The sequence below is a fragment of the Lycium barbarum genome, chromosome 10 (assembly GCF_019175385.1).
Source record: "Lycium barbarum isolate Lr01 chromosome 10, ASM1917538v2, whole genome shotgun sequence".
In the NCBI taxonomy this organism is placed as follows: domain Eukaryota; kingdom Viridiplantae; phylum Streptophyta; class Magnoliopsida; order Solanales; family Solanaceae; genus Lycium; species Lycium barbarum.
The window spans coordinates 10,017,560-10,035,599 of NC_083346.1; the positions used below are offsets into that span (position 1 = coordinate 10,017,560).

At 32.9% G+C, this 18,040-nt stretch overlaps 1 protein-coding gene across 2 annotated transcripts; it reads left to right on the plus strand.

The window, feature by feature from the left end:
* Positions 1-1,038: 1,038 nt before the first annotated feature.
* Positions 1,039-17,464, plus strand: LOC132615100 (8-hydroxygeraniol oxidoreductase-like). Of its 2 annotated transcripts, none has more exons than XM_060329651.1 (8): positions 1,039-1,172; positions 8,889-8,986; positions 9,396-9,538; positions 9,653-9,690; positions 10,484-10,895; positions 11,649-11,885; positions 16,058-16,216; positions 17,032-17,463. In XM_060329651.1, exons 2-8 carry the CDS (start codon positions 8,950-8,952, stop codon positions 17,140-17,142), a joined length of 1,137 nt encoding a protein of 378 aa, XP_060185634.1. In that variant the 5' UTR covers positions 1,039-1,172; positions 8,889-8,949; the 3' UTR covers positions 17,143-17,463. The 2 variants fall into 2 exon arrangements, with proteins under 2 accessions (XP_060185634.1, XP_060185635.1); XM_060329652.1 differs by having other exon boundaries at positions 1,075-1,172; positions 8,926-8,986; positions 17,032-17,464.
* The last annotated feature ends 576 nt before the right edge of the window (positions 17,465-18,040 follow it).

Genomic DNA, 18,040 nt, shown 5'->3' on the forward strand with positions numbered 1-18,040 from the left:
TTTTTTGATGGTTTTCATAACATGTGAGGGTTTTATGTCTATGAAAAAAAATACAACTTAAAAAATTCAAATTATATGTCTAAACAAAACTTTAACTTCAAATTATCATGATTTTAAATTAGATATTTCATATCATGATTTTAAATCATATTCAAACGGCTCCTAAGTACGAAGTTTAAGAGAGTAAAAAACGCTTTTGGACCTTGTGGACTTAAACTAAAAATATACACTAAAACATACCAAAATACTTTTTAATGTGTTCTTAAACATATAAGATGGAAAGTTAAAATAAAAATTGCAAAAGAAAAGGAAAGCGGCATTATTTTTTAATTGCACTAGAAATGAAAGTAAGATAGAGGGAGTAGATACGGACCGGTATTCTTGGAGCTATTGAACGGGTAAGATTTAGCAAAGAATCAAGTTACGTCACTTATCAAAATGTATAAGATTGTTTAGATGCTTTTGTTTTTATATTTTTATTTTAATCCTTGATTACCACCCTGATCACGCAAATATTCTCTCTTCTGTTAACTTGGAAAAAATATAACAAACAGATAACGGCTAAAAACACATCTAATGATACTTTTTGGTGAGTTTCTATTTGAATTATTAGGTTGACATTTTCTATTCAAACTATCATAAAATATTTATTAAAATACAACTGAACTTTTAAGTGTTTTCATTTTCTATCTGAACTATCACCAATTATTTATCAAAACATAATTGAATTAATATGTGATGATGCTGGAAACTCACAAAAAATTGATACTTAAGGTGTGTTTTTAACCATCATGTCTTAATTTTTTTTAATTTTACAATTAGTTCCTTTAATTATCCGCACAGAGTGTCATCTGACGCCACTTTTAAACAAAAAAAAAAAGAGTGTACACCAGCACCCATAAAATACTAGTCAAAATATATTTGATAAATAGTTAGTGATAGTTCAGATAGAAAATATAAATATCTGATAATTTAGATAGGAAACTAAAAAAATCATATTCATATGCGTTTTGAAACATTATCTCTATACCAAAATATTAATTAAAAAAATAAATGAGAGGATCATAATATTCTATTCATTTTGCAAGGGCCCTCCTTCATTAATTTCGACTGAAACATTTTCTCGTTTTCCTTTTCACTCCCGCTACTTGAGCTAAAGTTCGTCCGATCAGGTAATATCTTTGTCCAAACTGTTTAAGTTTTGTTAATTCCATTTCCACTTTAGGTGGTTAATTGTCATCAGTTTCTTGGGTTTTATTTTTTATTTTTGGGTGTTAAGGGTCGAAAACACACCCTACCTAAACTATTATCGGGGGTGTGGATTTTTCATCTAAACTATCATCACTTGATTAATAAACACACTTTAACTATCCGTTGTTTACTTTTTCTACTTGATAGTTGAGGTAGGAAAAGTGAATAACAGATAGTTGAGATGTGTTTTGTCTGCTAATTAGTTGGTGATAAAAATTCAAAAAAATGTGATACTTGAGTTATGTTTTTTACTCTTATCTCTATTTTGATTGATGGCTGTGAGAGAAATCGATGAATTTTTTATTCTTGCTTTCAAGTGTGTGTATATATATAGAATTTGGAGGATTTGATGTCAGTTCAAGTTCAGTGACGAAGTCAGCATTTTCACTAAAGGGTTCAAAATACGAATAAATAAACACATTAAGAAACCAAACGGGGTTCAACACCTATTATATATATACATAAAAAATAATTTTAACTATAAACAAGATAATTTTCCATCAAAGGGGGAACATCTACTTGGCTCGCCCCTGTGTTCAACTGGTGAACATATTAGTACTCCGTCCGTCTTTGACCGCTACTTTTGTAAGACAGGACAATTGGAAAATTTCTGTGTATTTTCATTGAAGAAGAAGCATGTATATATACAAGTATATCTGCTAAAAAATAAATGCAGAAAATAAAATATCCTATACATATTTGCCTCATTTTATTGGTTCCTTCTATAACAACTTTTATTCTTTACAAATGCTGGAAAGCTTCCTATTTTGTACAGCTGTAGACATTTTCAATCCTGTGGCTATACTCTTTTTGTCAACTTTTGATGGTCCAGATTTGTCCACTGCTCTGTTGGGCTGAATTTGTTCACAAAATGCTCCTTTGTTCTGATGACCAAAATAAGCCCAATTATTATTAGCCGAGTTGACCAAAGCGTCGGACACATTTTCCTATGATAGCCTCTTTTCCTTTTCTCCAATACTAAAATCAGACATATTTTCCTCTTTCACTTCGAATCCCTTTTCTTTCTTTTCTTCTGTGAGAGTTGAATTCGAAATTCTATCAATTTTGTCCTAGCTTTTTAAATAGTTTCTAAATATATAAATTTTATTTCAAAAACCTTAAAGATTTTATGTTTTAAGTTGGTAGTCAAAGTTAGGAGCCGTTTGGACATGATTTGAAATGACGGTTTTAAATATGATTTCAAATCATGATTTGAAATCATGTTTGGACATGTAATTTTGATATCTTAAGTTGTATTTTTTCTTATAAACATAAAACCCCCACAAGTTGTGAAAACTATCAAAACATTTTCAATTTTTATACAATTTTACCAAATGAGCAAGTCATAATTCATAACAAAATTAATACGCTACTAGAAAACCTTTTTAAAAAATACAACATCAGTTGATCAAACTTTAGTTTAATAAAAATGAAAATTTAACATGAATAATAATGTAACTATTCTTTAATATAATCTTCCCACGTGATAGACATAAATAAAGGTTGGTGGAAGTTAATGAGGTTGATAAATGATTGGTTGGAGTAATTGCTAAAAATATTTACCAACTGATGAGTTTTTTTTTATAAAATATAGACTTATGAATCAAGTTTTATATTTAAAATTTTTGAAATTATAGTTTGAAACCCCAAATTATGTCTTTTTGGATGATTTAGGTTTCAAACCATAGTTTGAAATCATGAAATGAAATGAAATACATGTCTAAATGCTGATTTCATCTCATAATTTCAAATCATGGTCTCAAACCGCATGTCCAAACGCTTACTTAAAATGCTTGACCATCTAAATCCGAACATCAAACAAATTGGGATGGAGGGAGTACTTTTTTTATCAGCATTGACTGCCGTCTGTCCCCACAGTTATTCGTGCACAGCAACTTAACTGCTGCAAAATTAGCTTTTTAACTAATGATTTAAGTTTAACAGAGAATTTGAAGGACTATCATCCAATTTATTGCATACGTTAGGGATTGTTTCTGTTTAGAGGAACGTATCAAGGACCAAAATAGTACACCCAATAAGTAGTGGCGGATCCAAATTTTTTATTTAGGGGGTTCGAAAAATAAAAATATAGTGCTTGAGATTTGAAGTTGGAACCTTAAGATGAATTTTGAATTTCCTAAACCACTAAGCCAACTTCTAATCTTGTGTTGAGGGTATTCAATACCTCTATATATATAATGTAATTTTTTGTCGAAGGTGTTCTTCCTCTACATCCGCCCCTGCCGATAAGGATCCTTTCCTGGTAAAATTGTACTGGTTAAAAGAAGAAAAATAAGTGCGAACACAATCTTGATCGTGGGCACCTGCAGTTGCCAATTTGGAAGAAATTCATGGCATCTCAACTTGCCTAAATTGGAAAGATAAAAGTTTTCCAAAAGGCTTAATGCATATGCAGCCCCTAAACTTGTTCCTTTTTTTCATTTTGGCACTTTAATTAAGTGTTGTTCCTATTGAACCCCTGAACTCGTCCTTAAGTGTGTCTATCAAAACCCTTTAAATCTGATTTTTATTAGAAGCAAAAAATAAATTATGGTAATGAAGGTAAAGTAATATTTTAGACGTGTGGTAAGCTATTTTTTAGGTCATGGATGTGTTGATTTCTGCTGGTTCTGCTCTTTCACTGCCAGCTTAATTAAGAGCTTATTCTTTTTGCCCTCTCAATTGCTGCTAATATTAGCTAAAAAATGGCATAATTAAATTAGAATATATATTAGCATGTTAGTACATTGAAGATAGAATACTACGTAAGTCAGATTGTGTTTGATAGACACACTTAAGGACGATTCAGGGGTTCAATAGGAACAATACATAATTGAGGTGCCAAAATAAAAAAAAAGGGATAAGTTTAGGGGGTTGAATATGCATTAAGCCTTTCCAAAAATATCTGGAGTACTCGCCACCTTAAGTCGTTGCACTATATCTACAAATAGAGCAATTCAAGGGGAGTTTGTAGAGAGAAGCTGCTAATTGTTTTGTTTCCATTCTTGAGCTTGTCTTCTACAATTTCTTCCGTTATTCAGTGTAAGAAATTATTCTAGTTTCTGCTTTTAATTAAATAGCGGAATTATTCTTCTTGAATATTTTATTTCTATTTTCTTATTTAATTAGTTAATTCACTCTCAACTCTTTATGATTTTCTCAAATAGTAATTAAAAGTGTCACGACCCAACCCCGTAGGTCGTAACTAGTGCCCGATCTGGGCACCCAAACACATTTATCAAATGCTATCTCAATTTTTATCCAACGCATTCAAGTATATAGCAGAAGCCGACAAGGCTTTATTTCAAATTTAGATAATTTCCAGAAAAATTTCGGCAGAGTTTCCTTTGTTTTACGGACTACCCAATATACCCTGCACGCAGAAAATACCAACAAAGGCCACACAGGGCCAACAAAGCAGCATTTAAACATATGCGGACCGGCCGCCGCGGCGAATGGGATCGCCCAAACACAACATAAGCACACATCTGTACAGAAAGACCCCAACCCACAAACATGTCCACAGACCTCTAAACAGACCGACAGAATCATATGACGGGACAGGGCCCCGCCGTACCCATGAACGAGAATATACATATACAGTAATGACAGACTGTACCAAAAGATGGGCTCTGAATAAAAGAGCGCTCCAAAATAGCAGAATAAGATCCTAAGCGGGCGGATCAACAAACCTGTCGTCGGTACCTGCGCGGCATGAAAACGCAGCCCCCGAAGAAAGGGGGTCAGTACGAAATATGTACTGAATATGTAAAGCCTGAATTACAGAAACAAAATCATAACTGGTACAGAAAGTAAACAGAAAACCCAAAGTATCAGATACATATTTTCAAAACATGCAGAGTGTGTACAGAAACATATGTCATATCAAATCCGGCTCCTGCCAAGGGACTCGACAGACAGAACGTGGCCACCCTCCCGACGCTGGTGCCACAACACAGAAGAATCAGAACAGGGGCATAACCCCGTAACATAATATGTCATATCAGATGGCCATAACAAATCATATCAGAACAAGCGTACATGGCACAGCATACTCCACAAACCCATGTACGAGTATACCTGCCCCCTCACATCGAGGCACGACGAACAATGCAAAGGATCACGCTTGACAACATATCCTGGCCCGGGCTCAGTGTGGGAAACATTGGGGCATCCACGAATGGAGTAGTGAGAGACTAATGCAATTAAAATATCATAAATGTTTCCATAGACTCGATGAGGCATATCAAAGACAAACCGATCCAATGAAGTCGGAAGGGATCATAGTAAACGAGTTTCGGATATCATAATGAATTACAGAGTATAACCTTTCTGAAGTCGTTTCGAGTGTCAAAACAATTTATCAGACTTAATGGAATATTTAAAACAATGTTTGTTAGGTAATTAGAATGGTAGTCAAAACATTTCTTTCAAAAACCGCTCGAAAGTAAGACTTGAGTACAATAAGGGCAAAACCGGGAATAGCGGGCCCACCTCGGGACAAGCAAGGCGGTGGGCTCAAATTATATGTTTTAAGCTTATGGGGTCACCTACAAAGGTTCTACGGACGTTCTATAGCTTTCCAAGTAGTTTAGGGAAAGTTTGCATGATTTTCAAGAATACAAACCAAAAGGGCTCAATCTCACTGAAGAAAAAAGCGAGATTTTCAATTGCGGATTCCGATGGGCAGAAAGTCTTTCGAGGCCCGAATTCAATTCTAATACACTTAGGCATGCCAAAAGAAAGATCGGGGTGCTTTCCATACCTTTTGAGCTTTTTAAGCCTATCCAAGCTCACTCTCCGTTTCGTCGAAAATCTGCAAATGGTCACATTTACCAATTGTAAGTTATAGATGCTACGAATTCAATTCAACTCATATTTGTCTACCGAAATTTCGGCAGCACTTCCCCTATACATATAGCACCCCCGAGAATTCAACTCGGCTCAAAATCATCAACAACAACCCAAACAACAACATCAACATCATCAACAAACATTAGAAACACAATATGGCACAACTAGTTCTACTTGCCGACATAATGCCATAACCTTCATTTCAACTTCAATTTCCAAACCAATTTCAATGATTTCACATTCATTATCAAACTAGATCATCACAACATAGTTTAGAAGCGTTTCATATCGTTTCCTCAAATTATACACACGATATACATAATATACAAACTTTCCGCCAAAGTCCTAACTCGTCCAAAACTTCTAATCTTTGGCATACATAATCATAACATGTTTCCATCTTCCAAATTCATCAATGATCATCATAACTTATACCCTAACATCTTCATTTTCACAACGTCGTAAAATCGTACTAAGGCGACATAAGTTTCTACATTTCATTTCAAAGCAAACTCATATCATTTTACTTTCATTCACATTGCAAGAATCACAATAACACAACTACACACTAAACAAACTTAATCCATTTCATTCCATACCATTCCATACCACACGGCCAAATACTCTTTTTGCCAATTCATCCAATTTTATTCAACTTTCATTCTCAATATGAATTCCATCACATTCACAATTAGAATACAACATAATTTCAATTCTTCATTGGTATACAATGCATGCATACACACGGCTACACATATATACCACACACCCACTTTGCAAACTTCTATTTCTTCATACAATCAACACATTTCCACATACTACAACACAAACAAAACTTCATAACACAAGAATAAGGGGTGAATTCTTACCTTTTTACTCCCTCTTCTTCACTTGAATGAATGGTCACCTTGAAGAATTGAGTGCTTCTCTCTCCAAACCAACTATACCAAGTTGTATAGGGACTTTGAATTAGTGAAAATCCAACAAGAGAATAATTTTTAAGGCAAGATTTTTGGTGGTGAAATTTCCAAGCAAAACCCGAACCCTTCTTCTTCTTGCTCTCTCTTGTTTTGTTTTCTTGTCTTCTAATGTTCTTGAACTTTCTAAGGGATAAGATGATATATATAACATGGTCCCTTAAGTTAATTAATCACATGGAAAAATTAAATAAAACATGGGTTTGGGCCATTGGCTTGGCCGGCCACCCCTAGAAACTTTGGGCCTCATTTTTTTTTCTTTCCATTATTCTTGGCCCAATGATTTATAGTCCACGTTTTGTAATTCCCGAAATTAATTTCCAAAATTCCAAATTTGCCCTTGGCCTTATTCAACACTTCCATATTAATATTCTTTCATACACAACTCCTATGTCAAATAAAAATTAATTATGACCTTATTTCTTACAAGTCAAGAATATTTCCAAATTTTTCCAACGTGTGAAAACACGGGATATAACAAAAAGAAGAAATGTTTGTAGAATAGATAAACCAATCTTTGTTGGTCTATGCTATTATTTGACAGAGTAGGAGTTAAAAATAGGCCAAAGTCATAGATGGACCCCTGAACTTGTTCTGATTTTTCATTTAGACTCCACGTTGACCATCTGGACCCTCGAACATAAGATAAACTATGCCATTTGAACACCTCGTGCCAGCTGGGCACACGCGTGCAGTACACTTGTTGTGACATGGAAAAATAAGTCATGTTAACAAAAAAAATTAATTTAAGAAAAATTAATTATCTATTTAAATAATTTAAATTTTTTTTGAAAAACCCAACCCATCCTCTCCGATAACCCACTTCACCACCGCCACTGCCGCTGCTGCATCCGCCGCCCCCACCGCCGCCGCTGCTTCAAAATATATTTAAATAATTAAAAAAATGGTGCCGTTTTTCGTCGGAGATTTGTTTAAATAGATTTTGAAGTGGAGCAGCGGCGGCGGAGGCAGCGACAGCGGCGAAATGGGCTATCGGAGAGGATGGGTTGGGTTTTTCAAAATTTTTAATTATTTAAATAGATTTTAAAATAGAATTTTTGTTAAAATTAGTTTTTAATGATTAAAAATTTTAAAAAAGAAAAAATTTAGTCTCACACGCTCTGTTTAAAGCAGTGTATTGCACGCGTGTGCCCATCTGGCACGAGGTGTTCAAATGACACAGTTTATCTTATGTTCAAGGGTCCAGATGATCAACGTTTCAGTTGGGGGGTCTAAATGAAAAATGAGGACAAGTTCAGGAGTACATCTATGACTTTTGCCTTAAAAATATATATACGCGACTCATCATAAGATTTTTTTGAAAGCTAATTCTTCTTTTAGTGAAAAACCTATATCATTGTTCCATGTTACAGATGGTGTGAGTTAAAACTTGGTAAATCGGATAGCATGTTAATTTGGAAAAGTTTACATTTTATACCAATCCAAGAAAAAATTTACATTTTATGCCCTGAATTTGACCTACAACAAAGGACTAACTTTTTCATAGCAAATTAGATATGGTGACCTTTTCGTGAAGTAAGGTTCCTTCCATTTACTTTGTGACCATCCCTTCGAGACCGATGTAATAGAATGCTCCATCTGTTTTGTTTGTATGACAATCTTTCCATTTCAATCTGTTCAAAAGAGAATATATTACCTTTATATATTAAAAAATGTTTTAAAGTTCAAATTTCTTATTTTACCCTTGCTTTTATAGCCATAAACATCATGACACATTTAAACCCCAAATTCTGACAGTACTTTTGGTATGTGCTGAAAGTCTCTCCTTCTTTCTTCTATACTCAGTCAAACTTAAGCTACTTCCATCGTTTTCTGAGTCCAGTAAACTTAAAGGGAGAAATTTACCATGGATTTAAGCAACCCAAAGGTCATCACATGCAAAGGTGTGTATTACATTGTAATCATAGAGAGGTTTTTCTTTAATTTTAGAGATAATAGTCATAAAAACACCCGAACTATCATTTCTTCGCGAGTTTCACACCCCAATTATGAGTTGTTCCTTTTTCCTACCTGAACTATCACAATCTATGTATTAAAACACATCTCGAAGCTGACTAGGTCAACTATCAGTTGTTCCCTTTTTCTATTAGACTATCACCATCTGCACAACTAGTTGTTTTTAAAACATATATGGTGATAGTTCAGGCAGTAAATGGGAACAACTAATAATTGGGGTGTGAAACTCGAGAAAAATTGATAGTTCAGGTATGTTTTTGACCATTAACTCTTATTTTAACATTACATATCGATTAGTTAAAAAGGAATATAATGCATGTGAATATGTAAGTGCAGCTGCAGTAGTATGGAAGGAAGGGGAGAGGTTAAAGATGGAAGAGATAAAAGTGGATCCACCAAAATCAAATGAAGTTCGGATTAAGATGCTCTTTGCAAGTTTGTGCCACACTGACATTCTCTGTTCCAAAGGCTTTTCCATTGTATGTTAGTCTATTTCCATTCCACCATAACAATATGATCTGCTCTTAATTTCGTATAAACCACTTTCTTCAAGCTAATATGGATGGTTTTGTTTGTTTTTCTTCTTCGACCAGCCTTTATTTCCTCGAGTTCTTGGACATGAAGGAGTTGGGTAATCATCTCTTCTTTCTTTGTTTCTTTCGATGTAATTATACTAAATTGTTGCATGAGGAGTTGCATTGCTGCTTCATCATGTAGTGAAAAACTATAAAAACTTAAGCTTTTAAGTAGTAGTTGAGAGTTTGATATATCATTGGACTGCAATAAAATCAAGATTCACTAGTCACTATATATGGTGTAAAACAGTTCAGTGATAAATTTGTGAAGGAAATAATGCAAACGTTTACTTTATCATCTAGTGAAAAAAAAATGATACATGTGGATGTATGATACTTCACCAAATTAGATCTCCAAAATTTTGTAGGAATATTGGATATCTGTGTATTTGCTACTGCTACTTGTAAAAGGTGACATACTATATTTTAGTCTCCAAGAGTTTGCTTGCTAGTCTTTCTCTTCTCACCCACGCGGTTCTATTTGCTTACCATTTTCCTTTTGGATGTTTTATTCTATTGCAGCCAGCATATAATATATTTTTAATTTCTCAATATACAATCAATAATTCAGATTCCTCATCCTCGTATGCGAAGCATAATTTAGAAAATAGATTTCTCTTCATATGCATTATTGGAAATTGATTTGAATAGAATCGAATGGATATTTTTGAGCCGAGGGTCTATCAAAAATAACATCTCTACCTCGCAAAGGTAGAGGTAAGGTCTACATACATTCTACCCTCCCCAGACTCCACTTGTGGGACTACACTGGGTTTGTTGTTGTAGAATTGAATGGATATAAAGGATTTATTTAGCCAAACTCGACTAATTTGAATATTCAATTTGCAGCATGATAGAAAGTGTGGGAGAAAATGTGACAAACGTAAAAGAAGGAGATATAGTGATGCCACTTTACCTAGGAGAATGCAAAGAATGCCCAAACTGCAAGTCAGGAAGGACCAATCTATGTCACAAATATCCAATGGACTTGTCTGGTCTAATGCTTGATGGGACATCAAGAATGTCCATTAATGGAGGACAGCAATTGATATACCATAGTCTTAGTTGCTCTACTTGGTCAGAATATACAGTTATTAATGCCAACTACGCGGTCAAGGTTGATCCCCAGAAGATTCCGCTTCCACATGCCAGCTTGCTTTGTTGTGGATTTACAACAGGTTATGGAGCAGCATGGAGAGAAGTTCATGTTGGAAAGGGCTCAACTGTTGCTGTACTAGGTCTTGGTGCTGTTGGACTTGGAGTAAGTACATTTTGACTCTGTTTAACTACCTATGTTGCTCGGACTCTTCAAAATGCTAATGGGTGCTTATCAGATCCTTCAAAAGTAGCGCATGTTTGGAGGATCCGATACGGGTGCATCATCATTTTTGGAGTGTCTAAGCAACATAGTTAACTAAAATCCTTCAGTTCGATTTATGATAATTTCCTTTTTTCTTAATTTTGACTCTATTCCACTAGTAATTTCTCAATGAAGTTAACTTATCAAATATTAGTATAGGGAACTTTTCAAATATTACTATAGGGGTCGTGTTGTTGGGTCATGTCGTTTACTAGTTATCAGGGGAATATTAGTGCACATTTACCAAAATTTAACCTATTTTGTGCCAATTGTAGGATTGCTTGTTTCTTGTTGTAGGTTAAATAGTTTTGCTTCAAGGATTGATATTTCCCTCCATTATTCGCCATCTTAAATTTCACGAGTTGTTGAGTTGTCTCACATCAGTGGGCTATGAAATGTTTTCTCCTTTTATGGGTTGTGGACAATTCTCATCTCATCAGTTAGTTTTTGAGGTTTAATTAGGCCTAAGATTCATTTGTTAACATGGTATCAGAGTTGGACTCATTCCAATTCTTGATTTACCTTATATTATACTGTTCAAGCCCAAGTTGGCAGATTTGGGCGTGTGGGCGAGCATCATATTGTTATGGGATAAAGGAGTAAATAAATTCATGATGTACTATAGCAGTTAAGAAATTTCCATAAAAAATGCAGGTGGTAGATGGAGCTCGAAGTCAAGGGGCAGTCAAAATAATTGGTGTTGATATAAACGAATTGAGACGAGGAAAAGGAGAAGCCTTTGGAATGACGGACTTCATTAACCCTAAAGATTGCAAGACATCAATTTCAGACATGATAAAAGATGTTACTGGAGGCTTAGGTGTTGATTATGTTTTTGAATGTACTGGGATTCCATCCATGCTTAATGAAGCCATTGAAGCCTCAAAATTGGTAAGTTTTTCTAATACTTCTGTTATTTTATCCTTCTACTTGGCATTTGGAAGCTCTAAATTTGTGGAAAGATTCTGAAATTCTAACTGAATAATTCTACAAGATTGACATATGAAATGCATAATTGCTCAAGCATAATGTACGAGAATTTTCATAAATGAACTACAAAAACGTTGGTTTCCATTAAATGATTCATATTATATTATATTATATTATAACTATATATAAGTGAGGATCCATGAGTTTTGTAGTCCTCGCAAACCTCAAAACTTTAATTTTTGGCCTTTATTTATGTAGTTACATGTATGTATTTTGGTAAATAATGCAAAGTTTGATGACAATTATATCCCAAAAAAACAACAAAGGTGGAGCAACAATTGACAACTACCAAGAATTTTTTTCCAAAAGTTAAGGGTCCAGCATATTCTTCTAGCCTTTTATTAAATACTTGCCAAATTGACAATAAGCGATAACTTTTTGTGTACCTCTCCTTTAAAAAAATAGAGCTAGAGATAGGATTATATATAAATAAAATTATTTATGTGTTGTATATATGTACTGATATACTCCTATATATTTGCACGCACAGTGAAAGACTAAATCACGCACAGTGAAAGACTGAATCTATCTCTATGACCTAAATTATTTTAAGAAATAACTCAAAATGCATTTTTTTAGGCTACTATTTGTTGTTCAACACACAAGTCATATCTTTGCTCAATTTTACTCTATTCAATTTTTTTAAATGCTAATAATTTGATGAAGTTATCATAATTTTCTAAAGCTTCATTCTATACAATTTTCTTAATCCAAGCTATAAAGTATATAAACTAATTAATTTGGCTCGATTTAGGTTTGATAAGTTACTGCAAATTTCATGTAAAAGTATAGCAATTCTAACGAAGGAAAATAAAAAATTAAAATTGTCATTTTCTTATTTATATACACCTTATATATAGTTAAATTTATCCTCATTTAGATAAGTTAATTTTTATGTACTATCAAGAAATCATATAACATTGATATTATTTAATTGGGAAAGGGCTCAATATACCCCTGTACTTTGTGTTAGTAACTAATTTTATCCTTTGTTAGTGATTGTGAACGAATATATCCCTGTCTACAATGTTTACATCTGTACCCCTAATTGGATGAAAAATCCTAAATCAAGCTAAAACACCCAAATCACTTAAAATAACTCATTCACTTAATTGATCCGCCCTGACCCAGCTATTATACACAACTCCCAGCTCAACTCTCTCTAACCCCTTAAATGAATAACGCAAACTCCGATCAACCTCCGACAATTCAACTCTTTTCATTCATTGAATTGGGTTTTTCTTGTTCCATATTTTCATTTTCTAAGTAAAGAATCTAACTTTTAAATGAATAACCCAAACTCCCATCAACCTCCGGCAACTCAACTCTTTTCATTCATTGAATTGGGTTTTTCTTGGTTCCATATTTTCTTAGTAAAGAATCTAACTTTAATATCTGAGCAATTTGCTGTCGGAGGTTGATCAGAGCTTGGGTTATTCATTTAAGGGATTAGAGAGAGTTGAGCTGGGGATTGTGCATAATAGCTAGGGGGGCTGGTCAATTAAGTGAATGGGTTATTGTAAGTGATTTGGGGTTTTCCATCCAATTAGGGGTGCGGTGTAAACTTTGTAGACAAGAGGGGTATATTTGTTCACAATCACTAGCGGAGGATAAAGTAAGCTATTAAAATAAAGTAGGGGGTATGTTTGGCCCTTTTCCCTATTTAGGATCCGTTTGGAAAGCCACCTAGTAATTGGAATTGGTGTAATTACAATGGTAGTAATTACATAGTATAGTAATTACACAATACTATAATTACAATGACATGTTTGTTTGTCAAAATGTAATTATAGCGTAATTACAAACGTGATGTTTGGCTGCACAAGTGTAATTACACAGATTTAAAAGTACAACTCAATTATAAAAAAAATTTAAAATTAATATTTAAAAAATATGTGCCTCTATAAATGATATTAAACTAGTTATTTAATAACACATTTGTTCTTGAAAATATATTACTTAATAATCACATATTTGTAACTAATATTGTAAAAAATAATTGATATATATTTTCAAATTAATAATATTTTAATTTAATTAATTATAAACTTAAAAGCAGACTTTTTTTTGTGAGGACGTCATGGATTGGATGTTTGACAAAAAATAATATTTGTAAATATAATGTCCTAATATCATTCAGATGTTTGACAAAAAAAAAAAATCCATCAACTGTAAGTGAAAAATAAACAACATGCAATGTGAAATTACAAGTCAACAGTACCAAAGCAAATAATTTAAAATCGAAAATATAACCTAAATTCAAAATCCAAAAGAAAAAGTTTAACATAGTACTCTTATGCAAATTCCAATATTACATAAGTAAGTTCCAACGTAACTTAAGTAAATAATTCAAAAGAAAGGAAAAATATAAGTCTATAACCTCATTCACAACAAAATTCTACTTTAATAACGTCACTCATTATATGTCAAGTTTGTTAATGACTTATTCTTTCTAATATTAAGAGGTGTAGTTTAAAAAATTAGAATAATAACACGGTTATACTAAATGAATAAAATAAATAAAAAATGCGAGCAATTACATAGAACCACAAGAAGTAAAGGTTGAGAATGAGAAGAAAGAATGAAAGAAAATATAAAAATAAAAATAACTAAAAAGTAAAAAAAAAAAACAAATTAAAAAAAAAAAAAAAAAACTAAAAAAAAAAACTAAAAGGTAATCCTGTAATTACAGGGCATAATTACACCCAATTTTCAACCTCTCTCTCAATTACACCCAATTTCCACCTAACTGTGTAATTACTTAGTCAAACAAACAGGGCAAACTGTGTAATACACCCAATTCCAATTTACCTGGGTGGCTTTCCATACAGGCCCTTAATGAAGGATAATTTAGCAAGAAGACTTCTTAATTTCTAGGTATGAGTGATTTGTTATAGCCAATTTTTTCCTTTTAAACTAAAACATTTCTTATTTTACATTTAAACATACCCTAGGTCATATTTTCCTCTCAATATGTTTCTCTCTATTGAACATCTAACATTTTACTTCTTTAGTGATATCATATGTGCTTACAAATACAAAAAGTAAAAATTATTGGATGACATTATTTAATGTTGAAAATGAAGATAGAGTTATCAATCAAGATTATATTATCTTTTAAATCTCCTATTTGATTAACTAAAAATCAATCTTTTTAAGCATACAGCATATATGAAGAACTAAATTGATTCTTGAAATTCATTTTATGAATTTAGGTTGTTTAATGTATTTCATCTAAAACTAAGGTTAAAAAACACATTTGACTAGCATAAAGCCTTGACACATATAATAATGAGTGAAGAATTAATAAATATCAAAAGAAATCTATTTCTATCCATAAATAAAAATAGCATGCTCACAAATTCATAAAAATAGAAATAGATTTTCAATTTATGATTTTTTGCCGAGTTGTAATAATCATACTTTATCATGTTATAGTTTATAGAATATCAAATCACTTGCGCTTGCTAATTTTCCTACCCTTATAAATATGTTTATTAAAAGAACTATCCAATTATATGACGAACAAACTATAATAATTGTGAAAATTTATAAACAAAATATGATTAACTTGCGATTGCATTAAATTAATTATGTACTAAAAAAAGTCCCACAAATTATACTTCTTTGATAAAACTTATCATTATTTTTATATTTTGAGTTTGGGTTCGGGCTTAGCACGGGCCTCTGACAACTAGTATGTTGTATATATGTATATACTTCTTACGACCCAAGCCTCTTCATCTCAACGAGGTAGGGTAAGCTTAGTGCACTACCATCCCCAGACCCCACTTGGAGGGTTACACTGGACATGTTGTTGCTCTTACGTCCCAAAAGAATGACAAATTCTCAAATTGCTTTAAGAATTATGATACGTAGTACATTTTACATAGTTTCTGAAACATGCAAATTCTATTTCAAGAAGATTGATAAGTCAATATCCGAAGTTATACCCGGAATCTGTAGCCTCATATTGTGAATTCGTACATTCTTTTTGGGAACTATATTTTGTTGATAAGACACACAAATTAAACATGCAGAAAAGTTACTAACATTCTTCTTATCTCAATTAGGGAATGGGGACAATTGTTCTAATTGGTGCAGGAAATGGGATAAGTAGGGAATTCAACTTGATTCCCTTATTATGTGGTCGAACAATGAAAGGTTCAATCTATGGTGGAATAAGAGTTCACTCAGATCTTCCTACTATACTTCATAGATGCGCAAATAAGGTGCAATTTTCTGCATTTCTTTCTTACATTAAAGTGTTTTTAGAAAAAATATTTCCTAGTTTTATATTCATTTAAGGCCAAAATATTACACGGTATTGTCTATAATTAATTTGTTTACTTCAGACAAACTTTTTCATGGATTTGCTCTTTTTTCCATTCCCATATTAGCAGCGAATTCTATTAACAAAAAAAAAAAATAGCAGCGAATTTATCCATACTATGAGTGATTTTATAGATGGAAGGGGAGCCTTGGCGTAACTGGTAAAGTTGCTGCCATGTGACCAGGAGTTCACGGGTTCGAGCCGTGAAAACAGCCTCTTGCAGAAATGCAAGGTAAGGCTACGTACAATAGACCCTTGTGGTCCGGCCCTTCCCCGGACCCAGCGCGTAGCGGGAGCTTAGTACACCGGGCTGCCCTTTATGAGTGATTTTATAGATAAGGTGAAATTATCAGAAAATTTATTTATTGAGTTGCTATTAATTCCATAAGTTTGTAACATGCCGATTTATGTGGCGGTGTTAGATGAGGTACGAGGTTAAGAAAGAAAAGAATATTTTTGAAATTTGTGGTCTAAACCAAGCTATAGAAATTTGTGGCTTAAAATTCAAAGTTAAATTCTTTCTAAATAAAGAAATTACGAAAATCAGTTTTGCTCGCTTACAAAGTGTAACCTCTTGAAAAGTTCTTCAACATCTTCAGACGGTATAGATTAATTTTGTAATTAGAATTTTTTTCTTCTTCTCTTTGGCATTAGCAAATTTTCATTCTGCAGACAATCATCTTTTTTCTTTTGTTTTTTTTATTTCTTTTGCAGGAGATTCAATTAGATGAGCTTATAACTCACCAAATTTCGTTTACTGAAATCAACCAATCATTTGAGTTATTAAAAGACCCACATTGCGTCAAGGTTCTTATCAAGTTCTAAGAAAACCAATTATGAGTATATATTACAAGAGATTTGAAAATGTCATTTTCTTCAGTTCAATTTATACAACAACAACATTCAATTTCTTCAATTCAATTTATAAGTGGCCATAAGAGATCATTTCCTCTTTTTTATGTGTTCGGTTTTCTCTAGGCAGTGGAAATAATGTTGAGTTATATGTGGTGTAAGTTTGATCTCACTATGAATTCGACAGTAAAAGAAAAGAAGCATTTTAAAACGATAACAAGTTAAGCTCGCCACTTTTATACTAAGGTGGGATTTGATGCAACCCTATTTCATATTTCATTTCAATTTGGATCATAAAAAACTTTGTTGTACTATAAAACTTTGATTTTTCATCTTTACAGACAAATAGCTATTTTGATACATCATGCATTAAGCAGCACGATATTGGCGGATATACCCTCGAGAAAGGCGTATCATCCCAAAAAGAACGAAAAAACGTTATAAATGTGTGTGAATATATTTTTCTAACAAATAATAGGTATATACAGAAATCAGAATATGCCCACATCACTTCAAAATAATGCAAAATAATTATCAATTTGAGATTGGAAGGAATAAATGCCTCAAAACCAACATAGATCTTATGAACAAGGGAAAAACCTTGATTTTCTGTGTATTGAAAATAAAGGAGATCATCTCCTTATAAAGTTACAAAGAAACCTATACATGGTAAATACAATTACAGAAAGATTCTAGGCTAATTATATGTAATAGATTCTAGGCTAATTATATGTGATTTACCTCCTAATGAATCAACCATAATTAGAGCAATACATGGAAGGAATATATTGTAATTGATGGTGATTAACACCCCCCCCCCCCCCCCTTCAAACTGATGGTGGTCAACCAACAGTTTGCTAATAAAGAACTC